The sequence below is a fragment of the Aquila chrysaetos genome, chromosome 19 (genome assembly GCF_900496995.4).
Source record: "Aquila chrysaetos chrysaetos chromosome 19, bAquChr1.4, whole genome shotgun sequence".
Taxonomy (NCBI): Eukaryota; Metazoa; Chordata; class Aves; order Accipitriformes; family Accipitridae; genus Aquila; species Aquila chrysaetos.
In genome coordinates this window covers 6,704,133-6,720,791 of record NC_044022.1, presented here as the reverse complement: position 1 = coordinate 6,720,791, position 16,659 = coordinate 6,704,133, and the positions used below count along the sequence as shown (strand labels likewise).

The window sequence follows — 16,659 nt, the reverse complement described above, 5'->3', positions numbered from 1 at the left end:
ATAGTACATTTACAAAGAGTATGAACACATCTGGTAGCAAAATGTCTTCTTACCAGAAGTCAAGTAAGCTGTCCCTTGATCTTTGCTAATGTTCTCCTTTTCTACACAATCTGCGCTGCAATTGCATTGTGTCAGCTAGTTCTAAAGATTATAGTGGAAAAAAAACCCCACTAGTAGTAACTTCCTTACAAAGATAAAATTCTGGACCTATTAAAGTCATGAGGAGTTGCTACTGATTTTAATAGCTCTGGGATTTCAATAATAAAATCTGCAAAGTTGACTACATATGGTTCCAAATCTATTTTTTAAGTACTCTGAAAATAAACTGCAGAAAATTTGCTTTACCATGAATTCACTTACAGGTGTTATTGGTATAGGCATTATGATGAAGCTCAGTAAAGGAAAAATTAGATCAAATAACAAAGGGAATTTCCCAAAAACAAAGACCATGGGATAGTTTCTTAAAAGAAAAAAAAAATCCCCGACACTAAGCCCATTTAAAAGTACTCACAGAACAATCTCCCACTCCCCACCAGAGACAAGACCTTTCTTATCTCTAAACTAAATGAATTTGATGGTGGCTTGGATAGCAAGGGTGAAACACGATGATGCATTCTGGCTTTCACAAGAGCTCTCTTTGTGATCTAGTGGAGCTCTGCTAACAGGAACACAGGTGTCAGCCTTGCAAGCCCCTGAAGTTCCAGTCCCAAGTGAAACAAATCTTGGTCACGGGGAACTAAATATATCCAACAGCTATCAGACAAGCAGGTCAGTAGCTTGTTCAGGTCAAGCCTTGTTGTAGCTCAGGCAATTCCTTTCCCAGCATATCAAAAAATATAGAAGTCATTGCAGAATATAAGTGGGAAACAGACTTCTAAAGGCTTTGCTTACTAAATAACTTCTGTTTAAACTGAACTAGAATTATCAATTTATAAATCCTTTGGGGCAGAAATTCTTCACATTTGTGTGGATAACATCTAACTGAATGCAGCTCCATTATGAACATATTTTGTGGATGTAAAACACGCTATAATGGTAACTAAATATTAAAACAGATCTCCACGCATAGCTATGTCAGAAAGCACCATATGCTATCAAGGTCAGCATTTTTCCCCAAATGTTATTGCCCCTGCTATTGCTTTTACTGTGGTTCAGCAGAACTCAAGTCTGCAGCTCTGAAGCAAGAGAAGGGTGCAGCAGTGTATCCATTGCTCTGCCTACACAAGCATACATATCCTGCCCAATTTGGTAGGTATGTTTCATTCCAATATCGTAATATTCAAGTTTTATCTTGTTTAGACTGCAAACTAAGTAATGCTGGAAGTAGACCAGCTGAGTTCCCACTTGCTTTCTTCTCCCATATTCAGCAGGTAATTGTTGTAAGTTTAAAACACAGAATGTGTTCTACAAACAAGGAGTTTTAAGGTAGGAGATGACCCAGCCCCCTCTACCAAAATAGCATCATCCCTGTCTACTTGTGATGCCACCATTAACACAAACCTCTTACATAGCTGTATTGATTTCACCAAGGGGCAAAACAAGACTTTCAATGTTGCAAACTGCTCTTGTAGGTTACCGGAGTAACAACGGCACCAGGGAACGGTCCATTAACCTCAAGGGGTTGCACTGACATCGCTACATTAAAAACGACAAAGGTCTTCAGCGCAGACGGTGCTGCAGGTTTCTACATCTTCCTGTCCCATTACCAACTCTGTAACTTCTGGTTCTTTTTAAGGTCTGAATTCACAGCTTTTTAAAAGGCCCATGACACTCTGGGTCAGAAGCACAAATGGTCCAACCAGGGCATCCTAAAGCTGAAGAAGACCATCCCTTTATCTGGAAGAAAAGAGTGGCCAAGAGATACATTTCTAATGTCTTATGAAGCCTTGTAGCATGTGTGCTTAAACCAGCTTCAGTGCAAAGGATTTCAAATTGCATTGTAATTATTATGTAACTTGGTTTAGTGGTAGGTGTCTCTGCCCATGGCAGGGGGGTTGGAACTAGATGATCTTTAAGGTCCCTTCCAACCCAAAACATGCTATGATTCTATGATTAACAGGCTGGATCTATGCTGCTTGTCTGATCATGCTGTCAGTAAATCAAGGAATACTGTAGTGATAACAATTTTAAGAGGATATATCTGCACACCCATTCTGATTCTTTGGACTAGACGTTATTTCGAGGCTTCTGAAATAAATCTTTTCCCTTTCTGCTTGCCTACAAGAATACAGCAGCTCTTTTGTTAGCTGCCTGCATCTGTGTTTTTGTTTGGGAAACAGATCCAGCTTGACTTGACATTGAATTAGATCTCAAAAGATTAATCCAAAGCCTGGAAAGCTTCTCCCTGGATTTATAAAGCTTTAGACTAGACCCCAAATGTCTAGACCACTGTATCCTTTCACCAGCTGAAATATTCAATCCCATGCCCATCAGGGGCCATGTAAGTCAATGACTGTCAGAGGGTACCTTTCCCAGGTTAACTACCTGGTTCAGAATCAAACTTTCCCTCACTTTGGCTTTAGCCATTTTAAAGGAATTAAAATGATGAAAATTATCTGAAGTCGGCATTTTCTTTTACCGGGTTAGACTCATTCTGACTTTCAGTCACAGTTGCTCTGCTTTCCAAAGTCACATAACAGTAGAATAGCTGTGGGAGTTTGGATGTGATGAGCTCAGTACATTTCTTGGAACCTGCTCTTTATTGTATAAGTCATATGGATTTGGGAACAGAAAAGCTGCCAAGATACGGCAAGAGCTACCATATGGGCATCCAACCAACACTGGACATCAGGTAATATTTGGAAAACTTGGAGAAATTGTTTCATTCTTGCTCCAGCTTTGCCCTATCCCTAGCTGGGACAAGAAATTACGATACTTTGCAAACGCATCTCATTAATATGACTATTTAGATAAATATCCATCTTTCTGGATGTGTGAGAAAACTTGGCCACATTTCTGAGCTTTTTGAAGTCCACATTAATGGTAATCGCACGCTCTGCAGTGTATATCTGGCCAATAGAAAACTTTAAGTCTTTTTTGTGTTTGTAATAACTCTATTTGCCTTGGTGGAAACCTAATGAGGAGCCTGTTATGTCTTCCAATAGTTTCTCTCAGCTAATAACATTTGCATTACTTTAGGCTGCAGGAAATAATTTTTTGTAAGGATGAGTTTTCATGTGTCTGGGTAGACTTTAAAGTTAATTTCTTCAGCAATATTTGAAATGACTACTTCCTGCTCAGACCATTAAAAAGTACGAGAACAGAGGTACTGGGAAATCCTAATAAAAACATTGGAAAAGGTCAAGCTTTCACAGCAAATTTCCATAATTCATCATGGATTCACTACACACGGACAGGCTGCAGTAAATTGTCCAGCTGACAAAACTGCAAAGAACAGTGAATGGAACAAGCTGAACTGCTCTGAACGCAAGGACAGCAATGAGATCTCTAATTGGAGAAAATTAACTCCTCAGAAGAGTTCAGCCTGCGATCTTGGGTTCCGAGTTTTACAGCAGAAAGAAGGCAATTACAATATTCCAAGTGATTCAGGTCATGTTACTTGAGTTATACATGTTGCTTTATGTCTAAATTCTTCTAAATTATGGATTCAGTAAGTTATAAACGGTCCCCTCCATTTAAAGCAAGAGTTATTTTGCAACGTATGCAGTGCAACTGAGAGGAGAAGGCAGTGGCAGCTTTCAAAAGCAGATTATTTTTCTGTACCCTGGCTAAAGCCAGGCTTTTGTCCTGTTGCTTTAATGGTTTTACTTTGTTGCTTCTTTACTTCAATGTGGTATAAATGATTCTCTCTTGCTGGTGATCTTTGGGTGTAGAACTGGGCAGAATCTCAAAGTCTGGAGATCATTTACTAAACCTACATCTTTTCTGACTGGCTAAACATTGGCACAAACAAGAACATTAGTCACCATCATGACTAATGTTCATTAGTAACATTTTTAAGCTCAGAAACACAGCAGCTCAGATTATCCATCAGCTTAGAGAACCACTTCTTCAGTTAGTGCACAAATGAACTGTGCATTGCTCACAGGTAGAAATGTTATTCTCCTTCTGCTTTACAAACCTGATATTTGACAATATCTAACCTGGGATCCGGGAATGTTTCCCACCTCTTGCATCAAGGTCCATTCTCTGGCTGAGTACTGAATGTTTGTTGAGATAAGACTCAAATGTATACCATCACCCATCCACGCCCTGAACTATCACACTACTTCCACTGGAAAAATATGAGTAGGTGGGATCCACTGCACAGGCCAACATGCCTCCCTATAAAGATGACTGATGGACCAGGGCTTTTGGGACACCTGTAGAGCAAGCCAGGCCCATAGTTTGGAAACAGCAATGACACTGTCCAGTAAGAGAGGGCTAAGCACCCACACAGGCCTTCCTAGCCTTCCTCCAGAAGTGAAAATACCATGTGCTTCCTAACCTAGAAACTTGGTCCTTACAGATCTCCCTTAATGAGACTGTTCAAGTCATTAAAGCCTGCAATCAGTGACAACTTCAAAGCCCTTCTCCTGAAAAATACTGAGAGAAAATTGCAAAGATGTTTTGTATCTTGGCAAAAAAATCAGTAGATATTCCAAGGACTCAGTCACTGAAGGGAATGATGCATGTGTTTCAGGATGGTTAATGTTTTTTGTAATTCAGGGACAAACCCTGGTCTAAAATCCTTTGAGGTAATGGGCACTGGACCCACTGAGTGCTCTAGTTTCTTCAGAATACAGAGATTCATTGTGTTGATGAGTCACTAGTTAATGGTTATAATAGTGTACAATAATAGTGTTACTGGAATAGCTAATCTGAATTCGTAGAAGGCAAACAACTGCAAACAGCTGAGCCTGTCATTGCTTTCTAATATAGTGTTAAAGGTCAAAATGGCAGCTTTTTGAAGTGAAGAAATGCCTGGTTTAATGGTGAACCAAAGAAACCCCATATACTTTAATATTCTTTAACAAAGCAAAGTCTGCAGGCTGCACACAGACACGTTACTGATCTCCCAAAACACAACTTCAGGGCTCTGTACTTGCAGGAGCCCTGTGCTGTCACCAGGGGAAGGAAGTGGCAGCCATAGTGTTAAATGCTGATGCAACACCTTTGCTTTCAGAGAAAAGTCAAGTTTTGGCACCCAAATGAAAGAGAACATTTTCATAAGTGATTGTTTATGTAACTTTTGGTCTATGTAAATCTCCTGTTAATGCATTAGGCCTTTAAAGAGGTTTAAATGGCGAAAGCCTCTCAGCTTATCTTTGAGCTTACCTGGAGTTACAGTGTTCATCCAGAGCTTGGTTATATTATTGCCTGAAGGGTGACAAGACAGTTAGAGAAGAGATAACAAGAAGGCTGTCATACCACATACTCTATACCCTGTGTTATGCACAGCTCACTGTTTCATTCCTTTTATCTAGTAATGTATAAACTTTAAATGGAAAACTTTTTGCTCACTCCAGTTCCCTCTTTTAAACACTATTTATTTCTCCCCACCACCATTTAACTGAAAGATGTGACATGAGCAGGGGCAGAGGAACCCCTCCCTGCTAATAGGGCCCAAGCAGCACTAGTGGAAAGTGTACAGCCCCTCCTTAGCTTTGTCCACCCTGGAAATGAGCCAACAGATAATGACAGCAAGGTGAAACATCCCACCTTAAGACTGGAAATAAGGAAAACAAGAGAGAATGAGTTTATATTGGAGAACACTTGCTAAAAATTCCTCCTTGTTTGTACATAAGTTCAGTGCTGCCCGCAGACCCCTGCCACTGCCTGGGTGTGAGGGGCAGAGCCTGCAAAGCCGGCACAAGCCAAGGCTGGAACTGGCCAGTGGAGGCCAGTGTGTTGCTGGTTAATGTTCAGAGGCACTAATTCATGAAATTCTGCAGGGAGGCAAAAAATGGGGCTTCGAGAGTATTTTGAGAAATATGTTGGACCCCTGCTTTGCTTAGGCTCCTCATTCAACTTGGGTGCTGGAAATCAGAGCCAAAGGAGATGTGGTGACCAGGGTAATCCAGCATAACATCCTTACAAGAGCTACTTGCTGATCATTGTAGGATGTAAATCTCTCTTCATGAACATTAAGAAAATACCCACTGCCATGATGAGTACGGTCCTCTGAAATCCTCCCTTGGAAAGTGCTAGGTGTTAGGATGTTGATTTGATCACATCTCAGAGACAGATAGAACTGCCTGGTCAGAGGACAGAGAGAGGGATGCTTAAAAGCATGAAAGGAAGTGAATGGCATGGTCTTTCCAGAGAGTTAGGTGTCTGTCTGTCACCACTGTCCCTGAACCCAAAAACCTACCTAAGGAAGCTGTTCTACCCCTTCTTTCTGATCCCAGAGGACCCCACAGCCAGTAGGAAGGACACATTTCCATCTCGGTGTGAAGGTAGTGAGACCTGAGGAACTCCATACAGTATCCTGTATTTCTTGACCCTCGGGATCAGTAACAGCCGTGGAAGCAGTGTAGTCTGATCTGTGATCACGTGGATAAACTTGCCAGTTTCCTTGGGAAACAGGTGAATATTGCACTATGGAGCCTCAGTAACTGCCAGAAGCTCACTAAGGCAAAGAATTCTTTTTCTCCAGTTGTAAATAAAGATTTTTAAACTATACTTTTCTGTCTGACTCCAGGGAGGAGGTGTTGCCAGGGAACATTTTTTGTGAAAAGAGGTTAGCTTCAATGCAGCAGTCAAAGACACTGCTAAAGATTCCCTGCTGCTGAGACCAGTTTTGCAAAGACCTGATTTTACAAGTCTGATTAGAAGTTGCTGGCCTTATAAGAAACTTGAATAGAGTACAGCTCAGGAAATATTTCTACCACATTTTGTGGCCACATTGGGAGTTAAATAATGTATGTAATTCATGTTTTCTCAACTGCCCACCTCCAGCACTTGGAGGTCCCTGTCTCTGCTGCAGGGGTTGCCGAAGTTCTTCTAAAGCAGCAGGTAAGTCATTGTGATTTACAGGATGGCATATTAAGATAAATTGACACATATTTCTTTAATGTCCGAGGTTGTGGTGTGATTCACAAGAGCTCTTATCAAAAGTAAAAAATGAAACTGTCATCCATCAGAACTCTTGCAATGCCAGTTAATGTCATACAACGCTTGCTTCTGCAAAAAATTAGGCTAACTTCAATAAGGAGAGGGGGGACTGGACACAGTTTAATGCTCAGGTTGTATAAACATCACACCAGAGTGCTCTCTTCAGAGGAACTCTGGGTCTCACTCATCCCTGCACCATCTCACTCTCATTTCTCACATGTCTTCGGTCATGTCTGAACTAAAGCAGAAAGCACTTTAGGCCAGGGACTATGTCTTTTTATATTTCATAAAGCACCTAGGACCCTTTTAGTTGCACTAAGACAATGGATATTGTATTAAGAGGAATGAATTATTACTGCTGTGGAAGGAGATTTCCATACACTGCTCTGAGTTTGCGACTGCTCCTTTTATAATAATAATAATAGTGAGAATAGCTTCAAATATTGTTAAATAAGGCATGAAGTGTCTGAGTTACAATAACCCAGTACTACTATGACTACCAAGCACTAAACACCTGCATGGGAACAGAAACTGAATCCCACGGGCAAAATACATAGCTGCTCTGTCATTTCATAATGTCTTGTCATCAAAATCAGTGTTCCACATAAAGTAGGTTTATTCTTTTTGGTCAGAATACAAAACTTCACTTCTACAGGACAACTCCTAAACTTCCCCCATACACACACCTCTTTGTTTTGGTGCTGTGTCATCATATTTTCCAGTCTCTGTACTGCTCAAATCAACACTTTGTCTTCAACAAGGACCTTGCAATTCCTACTTGCAATTTACTGCTTTCTAGGCATTCTCTCCAGTGACAGCTTTCAGTTCCCATGCATTTGCTCTCTCCCTCCTATTTCTTACCCAGTTTCATCTTACAAGTTACCTCTGATCTCCTTTCCTAATATCTCATCAGGACAGTAAAGAATGACTAAAGGTAGAGCTGACGTTAACTAGTAAATGCACACATTTTGAGTTTAATATTTGAAATAGCACACATCCATCTGTATGTCTCTGCGGATGTATTGTTTGCATCTCTCTTAACAGATCTCCTGTACATTACTTATCTGCTTAAATTTAAAACTATTTGGAGGAAAAATTAGCACTTGTCACTTGGGAAAGCAAATGTGATCATGCAGAGGTTTGACTTCACAGTTTGCATTTGACAGCAGCTTCTTGTATGGCTGCATTTATGCATTTAGGCTGTGGTTCCGTGATGGCGTATCTAAGATCCACCAACAGTGTAAAATGGATCTGGTCAGACATGAGAACGTGACTGCAGTTCAGACAGATTAAACACACTATACAGGAGAGAGTTTAAGCTGCGTAATGGTTTCATCCTTTTGTGGAGGCGTTTTATGCTGGCTGCAGGAGGGCAGATGTTCCTTGATCTAGCATAAAAATGGAAATGCACAGAGAGATTATACCTGATTGGGCATAAAGCCTGACAGTACAAAATAGATCCATCAGTGTTTTTGAATAAATTTGGATCAGCAGAGTGTTTATGTTAAATCAAAGCTTGGCTTTAGATGGCTATGGCATTTCTGATGAAACATGAGGATCCCTAATGGCAGATTTACCATACTGTCTAACCATGATGTTCAAGACTGACACATGCTCTCTTCCCATTGTAGCTCTGTCAAATTAAGTCGTTAAGTCCCCTAATGTTCAGGCCTTTCCCAGTGCATCTCCCTGCCAAAGGATATGGACCAAAAACTCCCAAGCAATATTTTGGGTTGTCCCTGGAACTGATTGATCATCACCTCTGCCAAGAGCGGAGCTGTCGGAGACAAGTGTTGTCCCACTGGGAGGACTTTATCCCCTGCCCATGTAGTTCAACACAACATATATGAACACTAACACCACTGACTGATGCCAATGGAGCTGAAAGGACTCAGGCCAGCTGTATCTGCCAGAGGCACAGAAGGTATTTAGGTATTTCTAATAATTGCAAGAAAACAGAAAGATTTAAAGCCAAAGGAGAATCCTGACAACTTCAGCTGAAATCCTCAGATACGTGGCATAAGCACTGACAGAGGTATAGCCAGTCTCACTTGTGTTTTGCACTGCTTTCCAGAGCAAGCCACCCTGTGAAAGGAACAGCACAATACGGTAACTGATTTCCTTCCTTTCTCTTTCTATTCTAAAACTTTAACCAATAAAGATGTTCTGATGAAGAATATGGTAAGAATTGGATAAGAAACAAATTTTTATACCCATAAAAAGCCATTTTCTTGTTTTAAATTATATTTAAATACCTTTTTTTCATTTCCAGCAAATAAGCATAGAAATCAGTTTCAGTATCCAGTCAGACAACAGAACAAGCTCTTAGGATTTTGATCATGAACCACTAATTGATGGAGAAATGAACACAGAGGGAATACTTCCCAGAAACCAGAAACTGCTTACAGAATTGAACAGTGTTTACGTGAAGGAATCAAAGAATTTCAAATCTCCAGTAAGGTAGTTAAAAGTAGAGGTGGTACACTTGAAAACAGTAATGGCAAAATTTATGCAGTGATTTGCTACAAATAGTTTGCCCAGCTCTAACCAGTCCTGTCTTACAAGTGAAGAGACATTTCCTTATGGGAATTACACCACAGTTTAGCAGCTTTCACTTTATCCTGTCCCTCTCTCTCTTCCATCTCTCAGTTTAACTGCTATCAGGAAAAAGCAGCTGAGAAGTGTTGTCACAACAAGCCATTTGAATGAGTAGCATACAGAAGAGAGTGAGAGAAAGTGGTAAGCAACAGCCCATATCAAATATAAAGGAACTAGAGCTGGTACAGCTCAGAAGAAAAATACATAAATGACTAGACACAGCCTCTAGTAAAAATACCCATCCTGAACTTTCCATTTCTTCAGTGTGAAGACAAAGGGTCAACATACACGGGCAGAGCTGAGCCAGAGCAGTTTTGATTTCATTGTGCTGCTCTGAATGTTGTTCGTTTGCTACAGTGCAAATAATGGTCCCTTTTTGTCACCGCAAGAACAATAACTGACACCAAAATGCTTCTCATGCCATTCAGTGCAAGTCACTGCAGTGATTCTGTTCCGGCCTCTACTTAATTCTTCTGTCCCGATTGCAGCAATATGTCCGTGGTTCTTCTCCCTTGTTCCGAGTTGCACAACTACTTTGTTTACAGCCTATTTCTTCTCGCTGGAAACAAATGGCTCCGATGGGGGACTCCAGCCCTTTGGCATTCAGAGAAGCCCCGCTGAAGCTCACAGGGAAGGAGATCTTTGCTACCATCTGCTGGTGAACTACAGTTGGGCGTCAAACGAGCATCACTGACTTGATTTTCTGCATCACCTGACCCCTCAGCAAGAATCTGCTGATCCATTTCAGTCACGTTCATTTAAGGGTTTGGTAGGAGGCTAAGAAAATACTGATATTTTTGTGGTGTGGCAAGAAGCCAGCACAGGTGGGCATGTTGCACTGTAAGAAAAATAATCAGGGAGAGGTGGAGTAAGGGATCTCAGTCCTCTAAAGATGAGCAAATCTCTGCTAGCAAGACTTTTGAGGAGACATGTGGGAGCTACAGAACTCCCAGAAGTGTAATGACAGGAAGAATACCTTGGTCTATCATCATGGCTCAACGTAATAAAGCTCTGAGATTGTTGCTAGAAATAATAAGTCATCACCTCAAAAAGTACTTGTTTCTATGGCAGTAGCTCCCAAATCAGGCATTGTAATCCCAAAGGTGATTGTGTCGGTGTGCAGTGGGGGTCAGGGTTGCTGAGCAAGTAGTTGGGGTCATAGACTATTACTGGACTGTGAATATTATGAAGAGTGAAGGGAATTTGTCCACCTCTCTTTTGGGTGCATCAAAAAGGAACAAAATCAACTAACAAATATACAAGATGGGGTGCATCTGCACTCATGAGCAGGGAGAAAAAAGAGACATCTCACATGCTTGTCAACCTTGAACAAAGTTCATAGAAGCTGATGTACAAATATCTGGCATATATATTGGGGAGCTCTTTAAAAGCAAGGTGAAAAAAAGCATTTGAAATGAAGACTGAGAGCAATAGCTGTTTCTGGATGTTTTTTCAGGGAACATGCACTTGGAAGTATTTAGCAGCTCTAAATTTAACAGTTAGAAATGAAGTGGTTACTGCTCAAGGAGAAATGTACTGTTCTACAAGCTGAAAACAACATCCAAGTAAAGAACAAGCTGAAATTCTTTCCCACAGGTGCAGAGCCTCCTCAGCTCCGTCACCTCCCTAGCTTTAACAGGATCTGGGGAGCAAAGCGGCTCCTTGGACTAATGCAAGACCTTCCTGGATTCAGCCCTAGAGTAATCCATTGCAGCATATGCCACACTCACGCTGCCCTCCTCCTGCACTCAGTTCTCTCCCAGGTGCCATCACATGAGGATGACATTCGTCATCACCGCACTGTCCTTCTGCTCATGGTCTGGTCCTTTGCTAGGGTGCACTAAATCCATAGATAAGCCTGTTTCTGTTTGTACTGTATTTACCACTGTGGGTTTTGACACTGCGGGTGTATTTAGGCACTACCACAACAAAGTAGTAACAAACCGTTCACTAATGTGCATGTACTCTTGCTGAACTGCGCAGACGACTGTAGCTCTATGTAAGTCTAACGAAGGTTTCTTAAACAGCAGCAGGGAAGGTTATTCTGAGCCAAAAAAGCTGAGTGCTGCCGCCCACTTCCCACGCCTCCCATCCTGCCTCCCCACTGGCCCTTCACAAGCAAAAGCACTGTATTCAACTGGTGCAGAAAGAAAGCGAACGCTAAGCTCCCGATTTTTCTTTTTTTTCCTTATCACAGATATTGCTCCCTTCGTACGATTCGAACATTGTTCTCACATCCTTAGGGAGGAGTTTACATCATTATTTCTTAACAGCCTTTCAGACGACAGGTCCCTGCCCCAACGGCTGTAACTGCCAAGGAGAGAGCCATTGTGCAGCTTTCGAAAGTTGGCAACAACGCGTTTGGGTCGGGCTCCAACTGCCTGCAAAGCCACCCCTAGCTCATTTATCTATCCGTGTCAGGGAGATAAAGCGCAGCATCAATTGGCAAGAAAGCCCCGAGTTAGGTTGATCCCCATCAAGTGAATTTCCTGGCCTTGAATAGAAAGCCACAAACCAGCAGATTTTGCTGCTTCCCCCATACAGTTCAGACAGGATTCAACGAAACCAAACCACCAACGGTAAGAGAAAATCAATAGGATTCAAGTGTAGCTAATCCTCAACAAGTGAGTACATTCTGTAACTAAATCTGCTTGTACCCTGTGAATTTGAATTGCATTCATCTAAGCAGCATGTCATCTATTCACAGGTTAGGAAATGAGTGGTAGGAGGTTGTTGGTATATCAATAGCTGCATGATCTTGTTATCTGTTCTTAAAGCCAGGTAGAGGACACAAAAAGGCACAATACGAGACTCCCTGAATGTTAGCAGCAACTGATTGAAAATGCAACAGTAATTCCCATGAGTGAACCCTGAAAAGGCCTTTGAAGAGGGACTCTGGCCAAGCTGATACCGGCCGCAGTCTGATTTGTGTAACCCACACATATCTCGGAGTACTCAGCTCTCTGCTCTGCCGACCAGCTCTGCGCCTGTCAACAGATTGAGAAGTACCGTCAGCCTGTTCTCTAAGGAGCAGGGAAATGAGAGGAGGCAGACTGACAGAGAGAGGTGAGAAAGAGCAGACCAGTCCCCTTCTCCAGGCTCTATAATAAGGATGCTTATGATTTATAATAAAGATGGCTCATGCTTTGGTTTTCAAGCATTGGTACCTATGTGAAAAGGCATGTTCAACTCTGAGCCGTTCGCATTTGTCAACAGCCTTTCCAGCTGTCACTTCCCTCTAGTTGTCCTGTGTCCATACCCTCCCCCACTTCTAATTAAACTCGTTTTTACCAAACAATGTTTTGACAAAAGCAACCGGGTTATGCCCTACAGACTGTGAAATGTCTGGAGCAGGAGTCCTGTCTTTCTTCCACTGAAATGTCATGTAAATGAGTATTTTACATATAATTAGAGTGGGCTTTGGCCAGAATATTTTTCACCAATACTTCTAATGAGAAATTGATTTCTAACAGAAATGAAAACTGCATAGCATAGGGCAGAAAGATAACAATTCAGGACAGAACTTGCACCATTCCTCCTGGACCCAAGATGTGTGCCACAGAGCTGCCACATCCTCCTGGCCCCACCACACTGTGGAATATTCATCTGCTGGTCCTGCTGTGTTATGTGGAAAATGGAAAAGCAGAACATCTCAGCGCTACCTGCAGGCTGGGCCACTTACTCTTGAAAGAAAAAGACTTAGCAGTCTGAAAATAGATGTCTCTGTCCTCCCTCCTCCAGCAGTGATGTGACCTCTTTCAGCTGCAAGGAATTTAAATTAACTTGCAGTACCAGTGCTGTTCTGGCTGTTATAAGGACATAAGCAAAGTAAGGTTGTAGGAAAAACATATCTTTCATTAGCCTCCTACTGTCATAATGGAAGGCTTGTGTGCCTGCAACCTTGTTGGATTTTTCCAACTGTAAGTGTTGGTCAATAAAAATATTGCCTCCCTCCACGAAGCTTTCCTTAAATTAACTTAGCATTACTTATGTAAGCTCTACTGCAGATCCATCTCTTCTGCTGGCTTGGCATCCCATCTTGCTTTTCCATATAATTGTGCCCACTTTCTCACATATTTTTTACTTAGTTAATCAATCAATGTACTACATTTCAAGAAGTTCTACTGTACCGTGGTTTCTTTTAGCTTTTACTCTTAAGCATTTGCTCATGTTTGCACATTGCACATATCAAATAATTTAAATTATGCAAATAATGAAAGAGCTAGAGAACTGGAAAAGTGTGCCAGGATGCACTTTTCAGTACTTGCCAGTTTGTTCCAGAGGGATTTACTACAATGCACTTATGTCTAACAGCCCTCAGCGATGTAATAAATGAGCACTGAAATGCAGCACTCAGCTGGGTTATATTCACATCCATGTTTGCTGTACCAAGAGCTCATGAGCCAGGGTCAGGTAGGAACACTGCAGCGTGGTAAGATTCTATCCTTTTCCATTTCAATCTCCTCTTCTAAGTGCCTTGCAGCCTAAAGGCAGAGATTTGTAAGTCCTTGATATGAAGGCAGAAAAATCTTCAACACACCATTAGCAAGCATAGGTAAGGCCATTTTCTGTTGTGTTGAAATGATCTTTTATTACTATTTCGTGAATACACGTGTTTGGGAAGGTAAGTTTTCCTAATAAATAGGGAAACTGAAGCAATATTACCATAGACTCTCCCACAGAGGGAGGGTGTCCACTATAATTTTACTCCAAACACACTTTGTTCCAGCAGATGTTTTTTTATTTAGCGTATGATGCTACAAATAGCACAGACCTGGGCTGGGGCCACACTGTAGCAGGCCCTTTAAAGACCTTCTAATAACAGCTTCTGGGCAGTGTCTACCTCACAGATCAAGAGAAAAGACAGGTCCAAGACTGAGAAAATGATACAGCAAAGATATGTGACAACTACTTATGCAGCATAATGAATCATGAACAGCTAAAGCAAGAGAAATTACCCTGCTCTGCCACTGTATCTCGTTATTCATAATTGTCTCACATCTGAAAGGCATAATAACAGACAGAGGTCAGGTTCCTACAGTAACTGCTCTCTAAGTAACAGACTCTAAAATGAAGGTTTTAAAGCAACACTTCAGAAGATAGTGGCTGTCTTCTCAAACTGCACTATAGTGAAAGCACACACTCACTAGAAGAGAAAGGAAAGGCAATGAACCCGGTCCGGTCTCATCCTGACAATGCTCTTCAAGATGAGATGAGAACATTTGTCTCAAGGAAATGAAGATCTGAACTGAATCACTGAATGGGAGAAGGAGCTGATGTGCAAAGCATCTCTGGCTTCTGCCAAATTTTATCACAAACCCATGCCAGGTAAATTAGGCATTTAGGGCTTTTTCGCTTCAAGTCCTTTACCGTAGGGATGCAAATTTTTCTAATTTATCATACCTTGGTACAGTTCACAAATCCTTGCAATCCCTAAATTATCTAGGAAGCTTGAAAGCTTTCCCCAGTGTCCCTTCCTTACAGAAAGGAGTAGCTTGTGTTTATATACCTCTCTGGATTTGCTGTTAATATAAATACAGTGCCATTTCCAGACCAGAATGAGGAAAGTGAGTATGAATTTGCCTATTTTAGAAGTCAAATGAGAAAACCTCTAAAAGCAAAAGAATAAGCTGTTCTCTAGAACCAGATCCATTTAGTCTAACTCCAACCAGTCGTGCATATGCCACTTTGCAGTGCAGTTCCCTTAAAACGTTATTACTCCCCTTAAAATTTTGTAAACATGGCCTACGGTTGGGAAAAGAGTTTAGATACTCATTTTCCTGTGCCATCAACCTTTTTATATGATGTATATCTGAGCTTACCTTCCATGTGACGGAGGGGCAGGCTGCCAAGGTGAAGGTAACTTTCTCTGTCACTACATTGAAGGTGACACGAAACATGGTTTGTATTCCAGTGGCCTCAGACCCAGGGTAGGAATCTTCAGTGACGGTCACACTGCTCACTTGTGTACATGCTGCTGGGCTCCTGTCACACTGCACTATACATTCGGTAAACCCATAACGTTATGATCGAAGCTGAAGCCTGAAACAGCTGTAAGGGTCCAGCTTTTCCCAGCAGCCTTGCTCCTGTGTGTCAGAACTAATCAGATTAGCTGGTTTTACTTGTCTGAGTTGGGACTAACAGGTTAGCAGAACAGTTTGGGTGGGGGAAGGGAGCAGTAAATAAATCAAATTAGGGCATTTACTAAGCAGCTGAGATTTCCTTCCTGCTCCCCTTTGTCTCTTTACAGGACTCACACAGAGCCAGAACAATGCACCACAAAAAACGCAGCTTTGTTTTAGAGCAGCTCTTTGTATAGGACAATCTCTCTAACTTTGCCTTGATTTGATTCAGTTTTGGTTGCCAGTGATCACCAAGAGGAGAGCTCTCCCACAGTGGCCTGGATGTTGCGCAGATAAACAAGTCTCAGGCAGAAAAGGCACGTATTGTGCTTTTTTCATCCCACGCTACCCGCCAAGGCAACACACTGGCTGTGCCAAGAGATCAGTCACACGATCTGCTCTGCACAGTACTAGATAACAAGATTCACAGATGGCCTAATGTAGAGATGAGGGCAAAAGGGTCAGAGCGACAGGACAGGACGAGACAGGACAGGACAGGACAAGACAGGAGAGGTACCACTTCATGATCCTCATTCTGCTTCAGAGTACTTTTTCCATCTCTGTTACTGACTGGGCAGATTTACCCTCATGGGAAGGAAATTTCAAAAGAAGAAAGAAAAAAGGGAAATCAAGTAGTATAACAGCCACCATTAACAGTGGTTGGCTGGATGCATGGACTGTGCATATGTATGAACATTTCAGAAAACTGATGTGACTTGAGATTAATACCTCCCTTGAAAACTTCCTCTTGAGTGTTAAGACGGAGTTCAAACATGCATTGACTTTCTCCTACTTGCTCTGTGGGTCTGGTCTGTGACTCTAGACAGATGTTTGCTACCGAATAAGGAGGCCATCAAAATGTCCTGAGTATCTTTCATTCTAC

General features: G+C 41.7%; 1 protein-coding gene across 2 annotated transcripts in view; it reads right to left on the bottom strand.

Moving 5' to 3' along the window:
- SPATA13 (spermatogenesis associated 13) overlaps nt 1-15,799 on the bottom strand; it is a 163,089-nt gene extending 147,290 nt beyond the window's left edge. The window contains exon 1 of one of the 2 annotated variants that reach the window (XM_030043005.2): nt 15,477-15,799. In XM_030043005.2, the coding sequence (XP_029898865.1) occupies nt 15,477-15,554 (78 nt within the window). In that variant the 5' untranslated portion in view covers nt 15,555-15,799. The remainder of the gene's footprint in view (nt 1-15,476) is intronic. The other variant, XM_030043001.2, reaches the window with a different exon arrangement.
- Nucleotides 15,800-16,659: the final 860 nt, after the last annotated feature.